At 46.5% G+C, this 16,291-nt stretch overlaps 1 protein-coding gene across 1 annotated transcript in view; it reads right to left on the bottom strand.

Moving 5' to 3' along the window:
• The window catches only part of llgl2 (LLGL scribble cell polarity complex component 2), a 44,204-nt gene that overhangs the window by 18,807 nt on the left and 9,106 nt on the right, over positions 1–16,291 (bottom strand). Inside the window, exons 2-3 of the mRNA XM_034221839.1 lie at positions 1,985–2,088; positions 472–569 (exon numbers count right to left, since the gene is read on the bottom strand). Of these exons, the coding sequence (XP_034077730.1) occupies positions 472–569; positions 1,985–2,059 (173 nt within the window). The 5' untranslated portion in view covers positions 2,060–2,088. The remainder of the gene's footprint in view (positions 1–471; positions 570–1,984; positions 2,089–16,291) is intronic.

The raw sequence follows: 16,291 nt of genomic DNA, 5'->3' as shown, positions 1-16,291 counted from the left end.
TGTGGAGGCATCACATCATCAAATGATTTGTGTCCTTCATGAGGACCTTCAACAGGAGCTGCTCTGTTCTCCGGCTCAGTGTGAAGCACACAGCACTTTCAGAAATGTCATTCAAACATTTCCCTTCATCTGTGCCCACAATCTGCTGTATTGTGTGAATGGATGATCATTATGAGAGGAGGTCACGCGGTTATCCAAACCAGTGTGTCTCTGTGTGAATGGGAGAGTGTACCGAGTGGCTCCGCTGCACTGTCAGTGAGCTGAACTGTGTGAAAGGCCACACAGACGCCACAGTGTGAGTGGCAGGCGCATTGAGCAACAGCGTGGGAAAATGAAACACCTGAAGCAGGTACAACCGCAGACATGGATTTAGCAGCGTCACAGCCAATCATTAGCAAGGCCTGCCTCAAGTTCAAACATGACGCTCACATTATTCCCTCACAGTATTTACACTCAGGCAGTGAAGGATACAGTTTGATGGCCCCGGAGCGTGTACCGATGGCCAGCAGCTGCAGGGAGGGACTGTAGCCCAGGGCGCTGGGCTGGTGGGGGAATCCATGCTCCACCGTCTGAGGGGAGAGAGGGGACACACAGGGGAGTGAGTGAGCGGTGACAGCAGAGACAATGTCAGGCAGGATAGAGAGGGAAGATAACAGCATGTGGACAAGAAATAGGAAGGAGAACAGGAACATGAACCCTGCTGTCACTTCCTCTGACAGGACGGTGAAATGCACAGTATTGTTCAGGTGATGCAGCTGTGCTCCACTTCTCCTTTAGTTAACGTGTTGAATAATCAAGCAGGAGGAACATAATTCATCTTAACACCACAATCAGTCAATTTTGGAATATCAATCATGCTTTGTGGAAACCAGCATTAATCACCACAATGTATTGCAACTTGCACAGTTTTAGAATAGAAGAATTGGGAGGGATGAAACCCTCTTTAATGGTCACACATGCAGAGCACACAGCAACATTTGCTCTCTGCTTTTAACCCATCCTACCACCAGGAGCCTACCGGTACCTTGGGCACCACGGCAGGACAGGAGGTGAACTGGGACCTGTCCAAGTAGCAGTCCACACGTGTTCGGGACTTGAACCGGCAACCCTACAGCTCCCAGTCCAAGCCCCTACTGACTGAGCCACTTCTACACTGTAACTACCGCGCATATGACAATAAAACCTTTGAATCTTGACTCTCTTAAATTTGACACAGTTGGCGATAAATGACTGAAGACAAACTGTTAATCCCCTGTTGTTACATTACATTGATCCAGCAGTCTTGATTCATAACAAACTTTCATGGCACTACAACGATGCCATATATACGACCATTAAACACATTTATAGATCAGTAAATCAGTAAAGTCTGATAGGTAATCAATGATTTAGCTTAAAGCACTACAATTCAAACTTTACAACGTGCTTCACAATGAAGGCTACAATTTAAAATAACACACTGAAAAATAAATAATGGCATCAGTGCATAACAAATTATGAACCCAAATAAAATTCAAAAATAGATTTCTGACAGGCAAAGCAATCCTTTAACAACTAGTGAATTTAGCTTACATTTAAAATAGGAATTCATCTTTTTAACCTACACAACTTGTAATATTGCCCTTTAAGTGTATATAATGTATCGTTTATATTTCTGGCCCCTGATGTTAGTGGCAGTGTGTAACTCGCCTTTTGCGTGTGCTGAGAGGATGCATAGGATGAACTGAATGGTTTATATTAAGCTTGTTTTTTCTCATTTTTTCCTCACTCAGAAAGAAAAAAATGTGCTCATGTAACCGTATTCTCTCACTCATTTATTTAACAGGCCAAAGTATGTGTGTAGTTGTGAACAAGCTATATGTAGACACACATACATAAAAGATAAAGCTTTGCACTATGTAGCAGCAATCACAGAGAAACAGCTCAGGAAAAAGTATGCCAACATCAGGAAGCAGTTGTGCTTCTTTAAGTACAGTTCACTTGCCTTGTTAAACTGGAAGAGTTCCTGTTTGAGCCGGTCTCTCTGGGACTCCTGGCCGTGTCTCCTGAACCTCTTCATCCTGGAGCCTGGGGGCCCACTGAAGCTCGCTGCAGGGAGGACACAGAGGGGACGGATGGTAAGAATGTTGGTCTCAGCAGGCACTGGTCTGCATTTTTTTGAGTTGCACTTTTCAAAATCCATAAATAGCTGTTCGCAAGATGGTTGATTGAGAGTTCACATGTCAATCTGATGTGATCAATTAATTTCTCCCTTGGCACACAGATTTGAATGAGCATGCTCCGATCGGGAATTTTGGGGCCGATGGCCGGAATCAGTATCGCCGATCCGATCGGGTGGGTGGGGGCTATGGGGATCTTCCATTTAAAGTGATGTTTAAAACTCAGTTAATGGGGCTCATTTTTATGGGGGTTATTCCCTATCTTTATTCAAGAGCATGGTATTTAAATTTGAGAGCATACTTTATTGATTTCTTTCACTCAAACCCTGTCTCAAATAGTGCCTGCTTGCACTTAGATTTGCTCTGCTTCTGCTCAAACTGTACGCTTGCACTCAGATATATTGCTGCTCTCAGATTTATTCTGTGCGCGCTCGAAACTTTTGTGCAACAATCCTGTCAAAATCCCTCAACCAATAGGAGGCCAGGTGTCCTTGCGGGTGCGTTTGCTTTACTTATTACAGCGTCCCGTAAGGGCGTTTACTCTTTGGTTTATAAACTCCCGCCCTCCACTTTATAACATAGCATGTACTGCACTTGTTTGATTTACAATTACCTTACATAATAGCTACGTTCAGTGGCGGACTGGGACTAAAAATCAGCCCGGGAATAAAATAAATCGTCCCTCCATTGCCTTCTGCACAGAACATAGTGCGAGGTGGTTGCTATGCAATAACAGGTGATTTTTTTTTTTCTGGAGATAGGCACTTCTCAATCCACTCCTCCATAGTAAGGCCACCCCGGAGGTCGAAGTTAACCTTAAATGTTTCCATCTTAAGCTTAAGTTAGTTAGTTAGTTTCGTGACGGACGTAATGTAACAGTTGTAACAGTTCTCAGACGCGGAGGGATACTGATTTGTAAAAAGTAACAACTATTCCCTGCTCATTATATCACGGCTAAAAACTATAGGTTACTAACCTAACCCCAGTTCTCAGAGTAACATGAAGTGAGATGTCTCACTATGGGATGCGCCTCAACGCGTATGCATCAATCTCATTACGCCAATCCTGATCGGCTGGTGATCTTGACGACTACGTCAGGGAATCCACCCACCCTTTAAGTAGCTTGCGCTACGTCGCAGTGTCATTCAAAATAAGCACCTCTTCTCGCTTCGCCTCAGCAAGAAGGGCCGTCTGGTGAGACATCTCACTTCATGTTATTCTGAGAACTGGGGTTACGTTAGTAACCTATAGTTCTCATTCATAACACTCCGTTCGATGTCTCACTATGGGATATTGAGACTCCCTTATTGCTAGACATGCTTATCTCGAAAATCACCAAAACAACCAGAACTTAACATGTAGAACCCTGTCCCAACACGGGGCCCAGCACTGCACGGGCCACACTTGGAGCAGAGACATCTAGTCTGTAAAAGCGGACAAAAGTGAGCGGTGAAGACCAGCTCGCTGCTGCACAAATGTCCAGGATGGAAAAACCCTTGAACAAAGCCCAGGCTGTAGCCAGTCCACGAGTGGAATGAGCACGCAGGCCCGTTGGTGCCTGCAAACCCTGACTCGTATAAGCCAGAGCTATCGCTTCCACAATCCAGTGGGAGAGCCGTTGCCTGGTAACGGGCTTGCAATTATGAGGGTTAGCCCAGGATACAAAGAGTTGGTCATTGCATCGAAACTCTTTTGACCTGTCCATATAGGTGCGCAAAGCACGAACTGGGCACAGAAAATTCGGCCGCTGTTCTTCAGAGGAACATACTGTAGCGGTGAAGGAAATGCCTCAAGGTCAATGGGGGTGCATGAGCCAACCACCTTGGGCACAAAGGCAGGGTTGGGCTTCAGCAACACTCTCGTTTGCCCCGGGGCAAACTGAGTGCATGAAGGATGTACAGAGAGCGCGTGAATGTCACAGACTCACTTGGCAGATGCTAGAGCCAGTAACAACACTGTCTTTAGTGACAGGTGTTTTATGTCAGCTTCTTCCAGGGGTTCAAATGGAGGTCGAGTGAGCCGATCTAAAACCGCTGCCAAGTCCCATAAGGGCACCAGTGACCTGGAAACAGGGAGGAGCCTGCGAGCCCCTTTCATAAAACGGCAGACCAAGGGATGTTGGCTAGCCATCTTTCCCTAAAAGCCCGTATGGCATGCAGCAATAGCAGCCAGGTACACTTTAATCGTATAGAAAGCTGTGTTTATCAATCAGGTACTGTAGAAATGATAGAATCACCCCGACAGGACATTGAAAAGAGATGTGTCCCTTTTGAAGGCACCACTCCTCAAACACCCTCCACTTACAGTCTAATGGCGCGTTTCCACTGCAGCGGGTAGCTCACTTTAAGCGTGCCGAGCCATGCGGGGCCCATTTTTGGTTGCGTTTCCACTTGGCCTAGTTTTGGCCCGGGGCTACTTTTTCACCTTTTTTCTGGCCCGACTAAATCGTGGTTCTAGGGCCAGGAACAACCAGGCTGAGTCGGGCTGAGTATGCTAAACTAGAGAGAGAATTGCTGGCAAGGGGGCTATAACTACAACAAGATGAACATATTTTACAGTGATTTAATTGTAATACACGTTTCAAAATGATGCCGAAGTAACAACATACTGATACCGGTTAGTAAAAACCATGAATTAATGCTTTGACAAGTCTGCAGACAGACGGCAGGCGAAAAACCCTTTTAAAATGCGTGTTTTCTAAATGGAGCTTGGCTAAGCTAACGTTATATATGCTCTGACCGTCCACACTCACAACAACGGCCTATACATACATAAACCAGTGACTGTATTCACCATGACACAGGCAGTCTGTGGTTTGTACTTGTTTAACTTTTGTCTAGTTTCTGAACAGATATGAGGAGCTGTGAGCTCTGAGTGCTAAGAGCTAACGGCTGTGTTGTTTTTCTGGGGCTCTCATTGAAGATGACGTCACGGCTCCGCCTACACTGCGTTACTATAGTAACTGCCCCAGTTCCTAAACTGTAATGGAAGCGCAGCATTAAAGTGAGGCGGGCCTAATAAGGCCTAACCAAACCGAGCGAGGCCTGCAGTGGAAACGCGCCAATAGAGAGACCTGGTGGAGGAAGCCCTTGCACTCTGAATAGTGTTTATCACCTTCTGAGGAAGCCCCACTGTACTCAAATTATACGACTCACGGGCCAGGCCCATAGTGCCAGGCGCTCTGGGTGTGGGTGAAAAATCGTCCCCCCCCCCGCCTGAGATAGTATGTCCCTGAGTAACGGGAGCTGACACGGCTGCCCACACAGCAGCTGATATATCTCCGCCAGCCAGTACATTGCAGGCCAGTGCGGAGCTATTAGGATCAGTGTGTGGCGATGTTTTCTCACTCTGGCCAGAGTTGGGGGTATTAGAGCCAGGGGTGGGAACGCGTACAGAAGGACCGGAGGCCAAACGTGTGCGAGCGCGTCCACGCCTAACGGTGCGTTTAGATCGCGCATTGAAAAGAACAGCTGACATTGAGCATTTTCTTTTGACGCGAACAGATCTACTGCGGCCCGGCCGTAACGCACCCACAGCTGACTCACAATTGTTGGATGTAGAGTCCAGTCTGCATATAGAGGTGCACCTCTGGACAGCAGATCTGCCCCGAGGTTCATCACTCCCGGTACGTGCGTCGCTCTCAGAGAGAGGAGACGTCCGCAGCTCCATAAGATCAGTTTGCGTGCCAGCATGTGTAACTGGAGAGAACGCAAACCCCCTTGACGGTTTATATACGATATTGTGGTCGTGTTGTCTGTCCTCACGAGGACATGATGTCCTTTGAGAAAAGGCAGAAAGCGTTTAAGGGTGAGGAACACAGATAAAAGCTCCAGATAATTTATGTGTGACCGTTGGAGATCTCTGCTCCAGAGACCCCTCACAGGTCGACCTTCGTATATCCCACCAGCCCGTCAGACATGCGTCTGTGGTGACCACTTTCCGCGATAGAACCGCACCCATAGGTACACCCCGTACTAGAAAAGTCGGGTGCAGCCAGTGGCGCAGTGCCATTACGCATTCCACAGTGACCATCACTCTCCGCGCGCCATGACGCACGGGGTCCAGTCTGAGGGCAGCTACCCAGCGCTGAAAATCCCTCATGTGTAAGCGGCCCAGTCGTACCACCAGGATGGCTGACGCCATGAGCCCCAGTAACCGCAGACATGATCTGAAGAGAACATATTTGCGTGGCTGGAAATGAGCGAGGCAAGCACGAAGGCTTTCACTCTCTCTGCTGACAGGCGGGCTGTAAAGGGCACCACATTTAAACGTAAGCCCAGGAAGAGTACAGTCTGGGCTGGGGACAACATGCTCTTTTCTGTGTTTATTACGAAACCCAGGTCGAGCAGGTGTTTCACGAGGATATTCGTCTGCGTAATAGCCTCCTGCTCCGACTGTGCAAGAAGGAGCCAGTCGTCTAAATAGGTTGCCAGGCGAATGCCTTGTTGCCGTAACGGGGCTATTGCTGCCTCCGTACATCGTACAAACACCCGTGGGCTGAGAGACAGACCGAAGGGAAGCACTCGGTACTCGTAACAGACACCCTGAAAAGCGAACCTCAGATATTTCCTGTGTGGATAATATATTGGGATGTGAAAATACGCGTCTTTCAGGTCGATTGATGTTAACCAATCGTCCTAACGTACGAGACGCAGCAGAGATGTGTGAGTGAGCATTCGGAATTTGTATTTTCTGAGATACTTTTTCAGAGCCCTTAAATCTAGGATAGGGCGAATTCCGTTCCCTCCCCGTTTGGGAACGAGGAAATATTTGGAATAGAAGCCGCTCTGACTCTGTTCGGAGGGTATTATGGATATGGATTTCTTTTCTAGTAGCGAGAGAATCTCCTGCTCTAGAATATGAGCCGACTCTCCCCGGGCTTGGGTGACAGCGAATTGGAGTCTGTAGCCCCGTGATATCGTTTTGAAAACCCAAGCAGAGCTTGTGAGCACCTTCCACCTTTCGCTTCTCAGAGCAAGTGGCGATGTGATCACTTCCCTGTTGTCTGCTCTCTGTGTCTTTATTGGTTGTGTTATGGGGCCCTCTAGTGTCTGAACATGGTGGTATCCCAGGCTGACAACCTCGGTCGACACTGCACGCGGCGATGATGCCTTCACAGACTCTGTTACCGTCCGCATTCTGAGAGAGGCAACAGCCACTCTCAGAAGTGGAGCAGTCACCTGACTGTTTATTGTTTTTCTTTTCATTATTTTTGACTGCGCCCTTGGCTTTAAGCCTGGAAACGACAGTGGAAAATGTTTTATTAGAAAACAAGGACATGTGTTTGTGTGACTTGAACGAGCAGCAGAACCTGCTGTCTTTGACGTGAAGTCTACCTCCCTCATGGCGCGAACTTGAGGATGACGTTCTGACATCACTCGAAGCGGCGGGAAGATGGGGGCGCGGTTGCACCCCGGAAACACATGAGCATTGAACATGTGTGGAACACGTTCTGGGGCTGGAAAACAGGGAACTTCCAGCTCTTTCACCGAGGAGAGGAGGGAAGGGAAGGCTGTCAGGCTGCTCTCTTCTTTTTCCTCACCTGATGGCCGAAGGTCTGGGCCGGCTGGGCCTGTGCGGCTGATGCCGGAACCGGGGACTTTCTTGACCAGCTCGTCCTCGCCTCGTGTCTGGGCGGGAGACCTGGGGCGGGCTGTGGCTTTTGCCGTTTCGGGATCTTGAAATGGGAAGGACGTGAGGCAGCCTGAGTGAAGGTCTGTCGCGGGGCCGTTGGAGGCGGCGGCTGGACCTTTCGGGGAAGACAAAGCTGGAGAGCCTCATCCTCCTTTTTGGCCTCACACCGCTGCTGCATTGAAGCCAGAGCGGTGCCAAATATGCCCTCGGGGACAATTGGCACGTCCTCTTTTTCCCGGTCCGGAAGGTTCATCAGGTTAAGCCACCTGGCTCTCTCCTGCACCACCATCATCATCCCCAGCGATTTGCCCGAGGCTTGGACTGCACAGCGTTGCACACGGAGGCAAATGTCCGTGATCGCTGTGATTTCGTCCCAAACGGCAGGCTCAGGTTTGTTTGTCATGTCCTCACAGAGCTCCGCCTGGTAAGCGGTCAGCATTGACGAGACATTGAGCGCCCTGACGGACAAAGCTGCCGCTTTGTAAGCCCGTTCGGTCATTGCTGACCGGAAACGGTCTGCTTTTGTCTGCAGCGTGGGGTTCCTGCTAGGTGCCGAAGACAGCCGCGGTTGGAGGTGGGCTGCCACAAGCGGCTCCATAGGCGGCTTACGGAGCAAGCCGAGCTTCTCCATGTCCTCATAGTCCAAAGAGGAGGCTCCCTGGATTGGGGCCTTGCTGCTGAAAGGGCGGTCTCTCCACGAGACAGACACCTCGTCCAGCAGCTCTGGAAAGACTGGGAGAAGCTGCCTCGTCATCCTCGCGGCAAGTTCTTCCCCTCATAGCGAGATCTGGAGGTCTCCTTGGCTACTTCAGGCCAGGGGATGTCCAGCCTGGACACAGCGCGTTGGCACACGGCCTGCAAGTCCATGCTGAGGCGGGGCGAAGTTGGCGCGCTTTCGCCTGGGGGAGCGGACACCGCCTCCGGCTTGGCAGCCTAAGCAGATGGGACGAAGATGTCATCTTCGTCTTCGTCTTCGAGGAACTCAGAGGTATCCTCTTCATCTTCCTCCATGTAATCCAGCTCCAGGTGGAACCACGGTGAGGTCCAGTTGGGAGCCCCAGCTTGTCACAGCGCGGGGCTCAACTCCCGCGGCGGTCGCCACCATGCCTTGATTGCTGGCCGGCAAATCAACAGGCATGAAGGGGTCTTGTCCCGACAGGCTAGCTTGGCGCGCTAGCCGTCAGCAGAGGCTCTTGGTGGTGAAGCGGGCACAGTGTCCGCACGAACCGGGGGTGTTGATAGCCTTTCGGGCATATTCCAGCCCAAGGCAGGACGAGCAGACCTGGTGTGAGTCCGTGCCCGAAATCTTGAACCCGCAGCCGCAGAGTCGAGCCTCCGAGCCTCCGTCTCCTCTGGTGTGAGGGAGAGAAGGGTCCATCCTCGCTCGCCGGGGTGTCGACGTGGAGGGACAAACCAGTAACAGGTATGTTACGGTTTAAAAAAAACAAACAAAACCTTTCCGTTATTTAGGCGGCAGTTTATAAACCAAAGAGTAACCGCCCTTACGGGACACTGTAATAAGTAAAGCGAACGCACCCGCAAGGACACCTGGCCTCCTATTGGTTGAGGGATTTTGACAGGATTGTTGCAGAAAAGTTTCGAGCGCGCATAGAATAAATCTGAGAGCAGCAATATATCTGAGTGCAAGCGTACAGTTTGAGCAGAAGCAGAGCAAATCTAAGTGCAAGCAGGCACTATTTGAGTGCGAGGACAGGGTTTGAGGGAAATAAATACATAAAGTGCTCTCAAATTTAAATACCATGATCTTGAATAAAGATAGGGAATAACCCCCATACATTTTTATATTGCTTCAGTTTATAATCGTAACGGATCGAAAAGTTCAGATGAATTTTTCAATACATGATGCGCTTCCACAAACAACAACCAACATAATTATTACATTCAAATGAACTACATATTTCAAGTTTACATTAACTTTGGATAATAACACGGGAGTCTCTCTCTACTACAACAACGGGGGACTGCGTCGGGTCGATGATCGTGTTGCTTTTAATCATACGAAGCCAGATTAAATTAAATAACGACTTCTCCAACCTTGTACTTTTCTCCAGAGTGTCGTGGTTCATTAAAGCAATAGCTCACGACAGGCAGTATATGCTCAGTATATCACAGCTAAGGGGCGTGGTACAACATTAATAATGTTTATTAATGTGTTTCAGCTGCATTTACACCTCCCGTTAGCTCCGGGTTAGCTCACACGGCAGCGGCCGCTCTAAAGTATTCACTGTCTGACTGTCACACAAGCAGCTGATACATATCCCCAGTTCCCCTTAAGTGAATGTGTGTCAGTCTGAATTGATGCTGTTTGGCATCACAACGCTGTTATGAAAGTTTCTCTGGTATAAAATGGGTGATGTTAGCATAGCAACCGAAGCTAAACTGACTATCTTGACTACTTGTTGTTGCTATCCTATTGTGGCGTAAGCCGTTTTCTACAGGCACGTACAACTAAAACAGAATCACACGAAACCTGGTTAGTGTTGCCTGACTATATAAAGTGTGTTTTTTTTTATAAGTGTGTGGTTGCGTTCTAGTCACTTTGCTCAGCACTACTGCTTGGTACAACTTTCATTTGCCGTACTCGCCTTTAACTGTTAGCTCAGGTTAATCTCGCCCCCCTCCGACGTAAGCGTGACGTATACGGTTCTTGCTTCTAGACCGACCGACAATTTTTTGGTGCTTGAAACAAACTGGATTCCGGAGCTTAGAGGCGGCTCCGCTGCGGTGTGAACAGGAAAAAACTGTGCTTTTCAGGCTCTAGCTCCGAACCGGCCCTGGAACCGCGTTGGTGTGAAAGCCCCCTTAGTGTGTGTGTTTTGCTCCACTCACCGGTCCGTCATACCGCTACTTTATTGTCTTTTTCGGACACCTTAAAATACTGCCAGACCGGTGAAGCCATTTTGGCGATGTTGTTTTGCCGCGCACAGAGAAAAGTGTCATGTATATTTTACGTCATGTGATCGGCTCTCCTGATCGGCCTTCTTTTACCTCATTCACACCAACGCAACTCCGGTTCAAGCTCTGTGCTAGAGCTTTTCAGGTTCAGAACCAGTTCTTTGGTTTAGCTCTGGCTCTTTTCACACCGCCCAGAGTCCGACTGGTAATGCGTCGTTGCGTCATCGTTTGCGTCATGACGTAACCGTTTGCGTGCCGGCTTCATAAAGCCAAACCGTGTGGATGAAATCAGTTGCATTCATTTCTTATGGCTCTATCTGCAGCTTTTCCAGAGTCATTTCTGTGGTTTAGTTATATTCTTATAAAAAAGTGTACTCGTGTCAATAAAGTTTTTTTTAAAACACAACTGTTTCCGAGGTCGGTCTTATTTCTTAAGGTGGACTGAACCATGAGTGTGGAGTAACGTTGTATCTTTCATTTAAATGAACTGTAACCCCAGATATGTAACAGCTGTTCTCAAATAAACACGTGAAGTAACGTTTAATATTTATAGTTTTATAAAGAGTTATAATGAGAGGTGATCAACGTGAATGCTCAGGTTCCACCTTAACACGCAGAACACGTTGCTTCACCATGAGCAGAAACCTTTATATATACAGTCTACGGCAGAAACACTGAAACTCTTGTTAAGTTTCTCCATCGTTGTGTACAAACTGGATAAAACGCGGGCTTTTTGTTGTTGTTCAGGAGTTGATCTGTCTCTGCCTCGACGTAAGCGTGACGTATGTGGTGCTTTTGCTCTGGCCGGACAATTTGTGTGTACACACACACACACACACACACACACACACACACACACACACACACACACACACACACACACACACACACACACACACACACACACACACACACACACACACACACACACACACACACACACACACACACACACACACACACACACACACACACACACACACACACACACACACACACACACACACACACACACACACACACACACACACACACACACACACACACACACACACACACACACACACACACACACACACACACACACACACACACACACACACACACACACACACACACACACACACACACACACACACACACACACACACACACACACACACACACACACACACACACACACACACACCAAGTCCGTGATAATGGTCAGCACCATGAGTCAGTTTTCCGTCTAGCCGGCATATTTGCATTGGTCCAAATGGAGACAGCTGTGTTTTCCCCCTGAGATCAGCACTGCTACCTTGACTCACTGCTGGGCTGTGTCACACATTCCCAGCTCCAGCTTCCTCTGAGTCTGTCCCCCCTGCTCTGGAACAGCCGGCTGACTGGGCTCAGCTACTGCTCTACAACTGGACTCCTCAACAATATAGTTGTTCCTTGTCTCTGTTGTGATATTTTCACCTTTTTACAATTAATTTATGCCAGTGTGTACGAGAGAGGTTTACCATACAAAAAACGATTAGTCGATATCAATACCAGTGATATTTCACCGTTTTATTTACACCAATTGGATACCACAGTAAAAATCAAAAAGCCTATTAACATTACAATTTACCTTCACCAATTGAAAAGAACAGCTAACATTAAATAGCTTAGCTAGCTAATGTCAACAAAAATGTTTATTTTTCACAATGAAACATAGCGAAGGCTACATTTTAAATGTGGCGGGCCACTCCTATGAACTTCTGCAGCACCAGTAAGCTTCTTTGTGCCAAGAGAAAAATAACGTATTCTGAGAATCTTGGATCATGAAGATTGAAATTGTAGCGCTTTTTGATTGATTTGATTAATTTACTGTCAATTTACTATTCATTTAATCAACAGGTTATAGCTGCTCTAAACTGCGTGTTAGAAGTGAAATTAGAACATTTTATTGCCTGCCGGCCCAGTTGCACAACAACAATATCGCAGCTGACAAGTATAGCTTTAAATGTTTGTGACAATTTTAAACAAAATGCCACACAGGCCAAAATAAGTAAATAAAATGATTTCTTCCAAAAAAATAAATAATTAGACTTTAATATTGGCATAATGTTCAGAACTCTTATGACAATACTATCCCTGAACTAGGACGTAGTGTGTGTTTCTCAGGAGAAGCAGTGAAGCAGAAAGATGGAGCTCAAAACCAGCATAAGCTCTGCTGACAATGGCAGGGTGGGAGGTCTCCCTCACGAACACCTCGGCTTCTAAGGGCTGCAAGAACAATCTGCTGATGGAAAGGAGAAGGAGCACCAGCCTCACATATGCTCACATGTAAACACAGCAGTATGGAACGCTCAGGTTCACTCTAGGCACATGCTACATGTCAGGTGCAGTCTTCAGACATCCTAATCCCACAGTTGTTCCTCTCCTACCAGATTAATTGTGGCCTTTCATATAACTTGACAGACATTAGAGCACACATTACCCGTTCATTAAAAAGGCAGTCGAGTGTTATTTCTACCCCAGCTACTTATCAAGGGCCACGGCTGGGAATGAACATCACAATTATGTGGACTGCAGTGCTGTTTAAGGCGCTCGGTTCAGACAGTTAGATTACCTCCTCTGCTCTCCTTTACAAAGTCGTGTACTGTCACAAGCTAAGCTAAATACAACGTTCACGGTTAATTATTTGCAAAAGGTTTTTTTCTACCTTAGGTGCAACAACTTTTATGATCTGACGTACCACAACCAACCAACCTGGTTTTACATTACAGAAAAGTGTTTTTATTTATCCTCTAGGACAGTGGTTCTCAAACTTTTTTCAATAATGTACCCCCTTTGAAAAAAAGATTCAGCCAAGTACCCCCTGATCAGCGCAAAAACTATTTGTTAGGGAAGAAATGCCTATATAAAGAGGTACATAGGCCTGCAGCGCTGCACCATCATTTATTAAAACAACCTTGTAACTGAGAAACACTTAAATGCTACATTTCAAATGTTTACAATCCATCACTAAATTCATGGCAAACCAATTTCAACATCATGCAATAACACTAAGACGACATTAGTTGCATTGAACTGATCTTTTTAATAAGTTGTACTTACAATGTAGTGAGAACCATGGGCTTGTGCTTCACTGAGGATCTTTGTCATTCTGACAGGGAGGCAACTGCAGTTATTACACTTAGTGTTTTGAAATATGTAACGATGTTCATATAAAACCCACACTGCTCAAACTTCCTTACTTTTCCTAAAATGTGTATATTTATTTATTTATTTTGGGGCGTGGGGAATGAAGAGAAAAAGATATGAGCCTTTTATGAGCATGGGATTTTGACCCCTCATATAAACATATGCATAATGCTGCGCTATACTTTGCAGCCACACGCCGTTGCCAAGCAACGCTTATTGTTTAGGTCCTTTGATAAGCAGGCAGTCATATCATTAACTAGAACTAGCTAGATCTGATAGATTTGGACATAGACGCGAGTGAAGTCTAATCGGACACGAGAGAGAGATCAGAGATCAGATCAGCTGCTGCTGACGGAGAACACGCAGCTCTGCATGATCACAGCTCCGTCCGCTGTGACGGACCGTTGAGTGGAGCAAAATACAGTTAGACCTAACACACTTAGCTAGTTCATCTACTCTGGAACAAGCTAAACTAGTTATAAGAAATATGTGTGTTCTTTACTGTGGGGTCACTTATTACAGGTTCAGCGAGCTGCACGAGACTGACGGGCTGTCAGGAGAGGGAGAGGAAAAGAGAGCACCCCGTTTATTTTCCCATCTTATTATCCAGAATGACTGTAAACCTTTGAATAAAGTAGTTCATCTACTATTAGTAGTTTGTTTAAATGCATTACTTATGTTGTTTTTTTCATTAACATAAAATAAATCTCACGTACCCCCTGCAGTACTCCAACGTACCCCTAGGGGTCTGCGTACCCCCATTTGAGAACCACTGCTCTAGGAGACACATTCCAACTTTTACCAGAGGACAGGTCACAGAGCAGCCACAGGCCTCCGGAGCAGAAACTGGACCTCTAAGGATTCACAGATGTATCTGCAGGACATCGGTATTCTATAGTTTGCTGTAGAGCAAAAAGAGTTTAATACTTTTTTTAATTAAGATGTATTGGTTTCCCTGGCACAAAAGGGAAGAAACAATTCCCATCTTTAGTAAGAACCACGTACTGTGAGTGGGTAGGAAGGGTACAAAGAAAATCAACACATTGTTTGTTGTTGATTGGATTTCTTTTTGCAGAAAATCATAGATTAACCCCAGAGTTATCTATGGGAAGTTTGGCTTATTTGTTAAATGAAAAGATTAGTTTTGTAGCAACTGATAACCAGCCCCACGCCTGATCAGTTGCTACAAAGAATGTGGGTTTCATTACAAAAAGCAATCCATGTTACGGAAGCACATCCAACTGAACTTTATCCAAACAAAGATGACTCTTAAAAATTGACACAGCACAAAGTTAAACTGTGCGTTTTTTCTAAAACTGTTCTCTTCCTCAGTGTTTTTGAAAGTTTCCACCTCAGCTCATTTTGGAATTTTAAACTTCTCTAAATAGGTCAAGCCATGTATGAGTAACAGTACTGTACAGAACTCATGTTTTCTATATTGCGGGTTTGACAACTATTACCATCTTTGCAGGGAGACTGGCCGAAACATAAGGATATGTATAAAACACAAAAGGTTCTTTTACTTTGACGAAACTGTGGACAGGGTACTTGGTGAGACAGGGAAGTACCGGTTGGTTTCAGGTTGATATGAAGAACAATGACAGGTCAGAAGCGAGCTGCAGAAACACAGCAGAGCAGGCCAGTTTCAGCAGAGCGCTGCACAGTGACGTGTCCCACTTCTTCAACAGATTTTCCCAGGAATTTCACTTGGCAAGCAATGAACTCGTGTTGGGAAAAAAGGTTAACAGTAAATGAAAGTTAACGCTCCGTCTGACGACATATCGGTCACATTGTTTGATCTACAGTGAGCTCATCTGGCAGCAGGGTAAGGTACCATACAGTGTTTACCTTTGATAGCTAATCTAACTGGCGTATTGACTCACTCACAGTCTCATTCAGAAGCTCAGTCTGCATTATATGTGTTGTCTCTGCCGTCCAATATACCATCCCAAATGTCCTTCACTTAGTTAGCAAGACTACATTTGTTATCTTTCATCCCACAGTCCAGTGATGTCATCAAATTCCCAGCATATCAAACAAGGCATCTGAGTTGAGCAGGGAGTCCATGGAGGGGGAAAGAAATGTGCATAAACATGCCTGGACCTGACAATAACAAGCTGAGGAGAAGGCGGCTCGACCAGCAGAGCTGCTACATGGCCTGCGTCTGTCAGCGACATAGCCAACATAGTGCTTCAAAGTCACAATGATTGGCTGTGAAATACCAGGCATCCAAAACATTCCTCTCACCGACTGCAAAGCTATGCTGCCACTTCCTGCAACACAGGAAAAAGTTCTCGAGATAAATAATCTGATCGATTCCTACACTTGAATTAAACACCATCGACAACTTATTTAAAAAAATGCAGGTATAAACAAAAGCACATTGAGAAAGGTGGAGCAGACCCTGT

This window comes from Gymnodraco acuticeps, unplaced genomic scaffold (assembly GCF_902827175.1).
Source record: "Gymnodraco acuticeps unplaced genomic scaffold, fGymAcu1.1, whole genome shotgun sequence".
Lineage (NCBI taxonomy): Eukaryota > Metazoa > Chordata > Actinopteri > Perciformes > Bathydraconidae > Gymnodraco > Gymnodraco acuticeps.
This window is presented reverse-complemented; position numbering and strand designations above follow the sequence as displayed.